At 33.7% G+C, this 1945-nt stretch overlaps 1 protein-coding gene across 1 annotated transcript; it reads right to left on the bottom strand.

The window, feature by feature from the left end:
* Nucleotides 1-733: 733 nt before the first annotated feature.
* On the bottom strand, nucleotides 734-1635 carry LOC149414593 (uncharacterized). Its single transcript, XM_089643501.1, has one exon. The coding sequence runs from the start codon at nucleotides 1559-1561 to the stop codon at nucleotides 737-739; it is 825 nt and encodes a 274-aa protein (XP_089499627.1). The 5' UTR covers nucleotides 1562-1635; the 3' UTR covers nucleotides 734-736.
* Between the last annotated feature and the right edge of the window lie 310 nt (nucleotides 1636-1945).

Below are 1945 nucleotides of genomic sequence, written 5' to 3'. Positions count from 1 at the left end.
AAAAACATTTATGATGTTATCAACAGTTCACATTAGAAGTGAATTAGATAAATAAAATATAAAAAACAATTATGATGTTACCATTAACAGTTCACATTAGAATTCGATTAATAAAGATATTTATAACTTTATCATCACATTTCACATTATAAGTGAATTAGATATATAAAATGTAAAAACATTTATGATGTTATCAACAGTTCACATTAGAAGTGAATTAGATAAATAAAATATAAAAAACATTTATGATGTTACCATTAACAGTTCACATTAGAATTCGATTAATAAAGATATTTATAACTTTATCATCACATTTCACATTATAAGTGAATTAGACAAATAAAATATAAAAAACATTAATAATTTTATCAATGTTTCACATTAGCAGTACAATTAGATTGATTAATAAAAAGTATAGCTTTGTCAAAATTTTACTTTAGTGCTGGAATTAGATTTATAAAATTTAACAAAAAAAAATAAAGTAATATGTTATCATTGTCACATTAGTAACTGTGAAATTAGACTATATATAAATAAACATTTATAATGTTTTCAACAGTTCACGAATTTGGTATTAGATTACCTAATTTTAAAAGATAATAATTTAAAAAAAAACAATCATGATTCCGCTATTGACGGAACCAGCTTTAAATTAGTTAAATATTATTGTGCAGGTACCTATTTATAAGTCATTACTCTTTCTCCTTATTTCTCGATGCAGGGTTAGTTTATTTATTCATATCCATTGCATATCATATCCTTCAAGCGTAAGGATGTTCTGCGTGGTGGTGGTGCAGTCGGTAAGGCTTACATTCACCACATCCAACGTTTCCCCGCAAACCTTCAGCCCCTGGGGAATGGTCATGCTAATCCTGAAGTTGATTCTCTCCCTGGTAGATTCCTCGACGCATGGCACCATCGTGGAGACATCGCTGGACTCAAATGGTAATGTATATAGCAGAACTGTACTAAATTCCCACGTCGCCTTCTGAAGAATCCTCAATACTCTCTTTACATATGTGACCATCTTCAACTGGGTGGAAGTACCGAGCAAATGCGTCGGGTAAAAATCGGAAAGCGAATCGACGATAACCAGAGATGCGCCTTGTTGAGGAATCACACAATTTAACAGGCAAATCCTAAATATTAATGACGGGTGGTCTATCGGTTTTGCGACGCACATGCGATCCAAGCACTGTATAATGACCATTTCTACGACACATTCGTATTCTAGTTGCGAAGAGAACTCGGAAATTCTTTTCCTTTTACTTGCTACATGTCGCAACGTCCCCACGAACTGCTCGAGAATATAATCTCCCCTGGTCGCTAATACAACGACGGATGAGTTTTTACCGCCGAAATCTTCGGGTAATACAATATTTACCATAAGTTCACATAGCAGAGCGACGTGTTTAGTATTATCTTCGTACAACAATTCTATGACATTATTCGGCGCAGGGTCCTTTTCAAATAATGCCGGATACAGCTTTGGAAGCTTTTCATTTCTCCACATTTCCAGACCACCGGGATGGTCCGGTACAATAGATTCATCGGAACTCATTGAATTTGTTAAATGAAAACTAGGAACTACGTGTAAACAACGGATAACAAACTTGCACACATAAATAAACCACTCTTGCACATAACACGAACGAAGACATAAATAAACCACCGACGAAGACGTAAAAAATGTCGTTAATCTTAAAATAAATTTGACAGTCAGTAGCAGTAGTGGTCAGCATAAATCAACTATCTAGTGGTCAGTAGTGATACCATAGTTCATAAATAAACCACTCTCCATAGTTATAATAGTGATGTGATACCCGAAACATTATTTTCTGTGAGTCCCCTAATAGTAATCCTCCAGTCAGTAGAGATATAAAGGAAATTGCCCTGCAAAAGGTGGTCTAAAAGATATTTTGATTTTATATTGTAAAGGTTGAAA

Source organism: Hesperophylax consimilis, chromosome 19, assembly GCF_061612785.1.
Source record: "Hesperophylax consimilis isolate HC1 chromosome 19, BYU_Hcon_1.0, whole genome shotgun sequence".
NCBI classification, from domain to species: Eukaryota; Metazoa; Arthropoda; class Insecta; order Trichoptera; family Limnephilidae; genus Hesperophylax; species Hesperophylax consimilis.
Note: the sequence above shows the minus strand (reverse complement) of the source record. Positions and strands in the feature narration are given on the sequence as shown.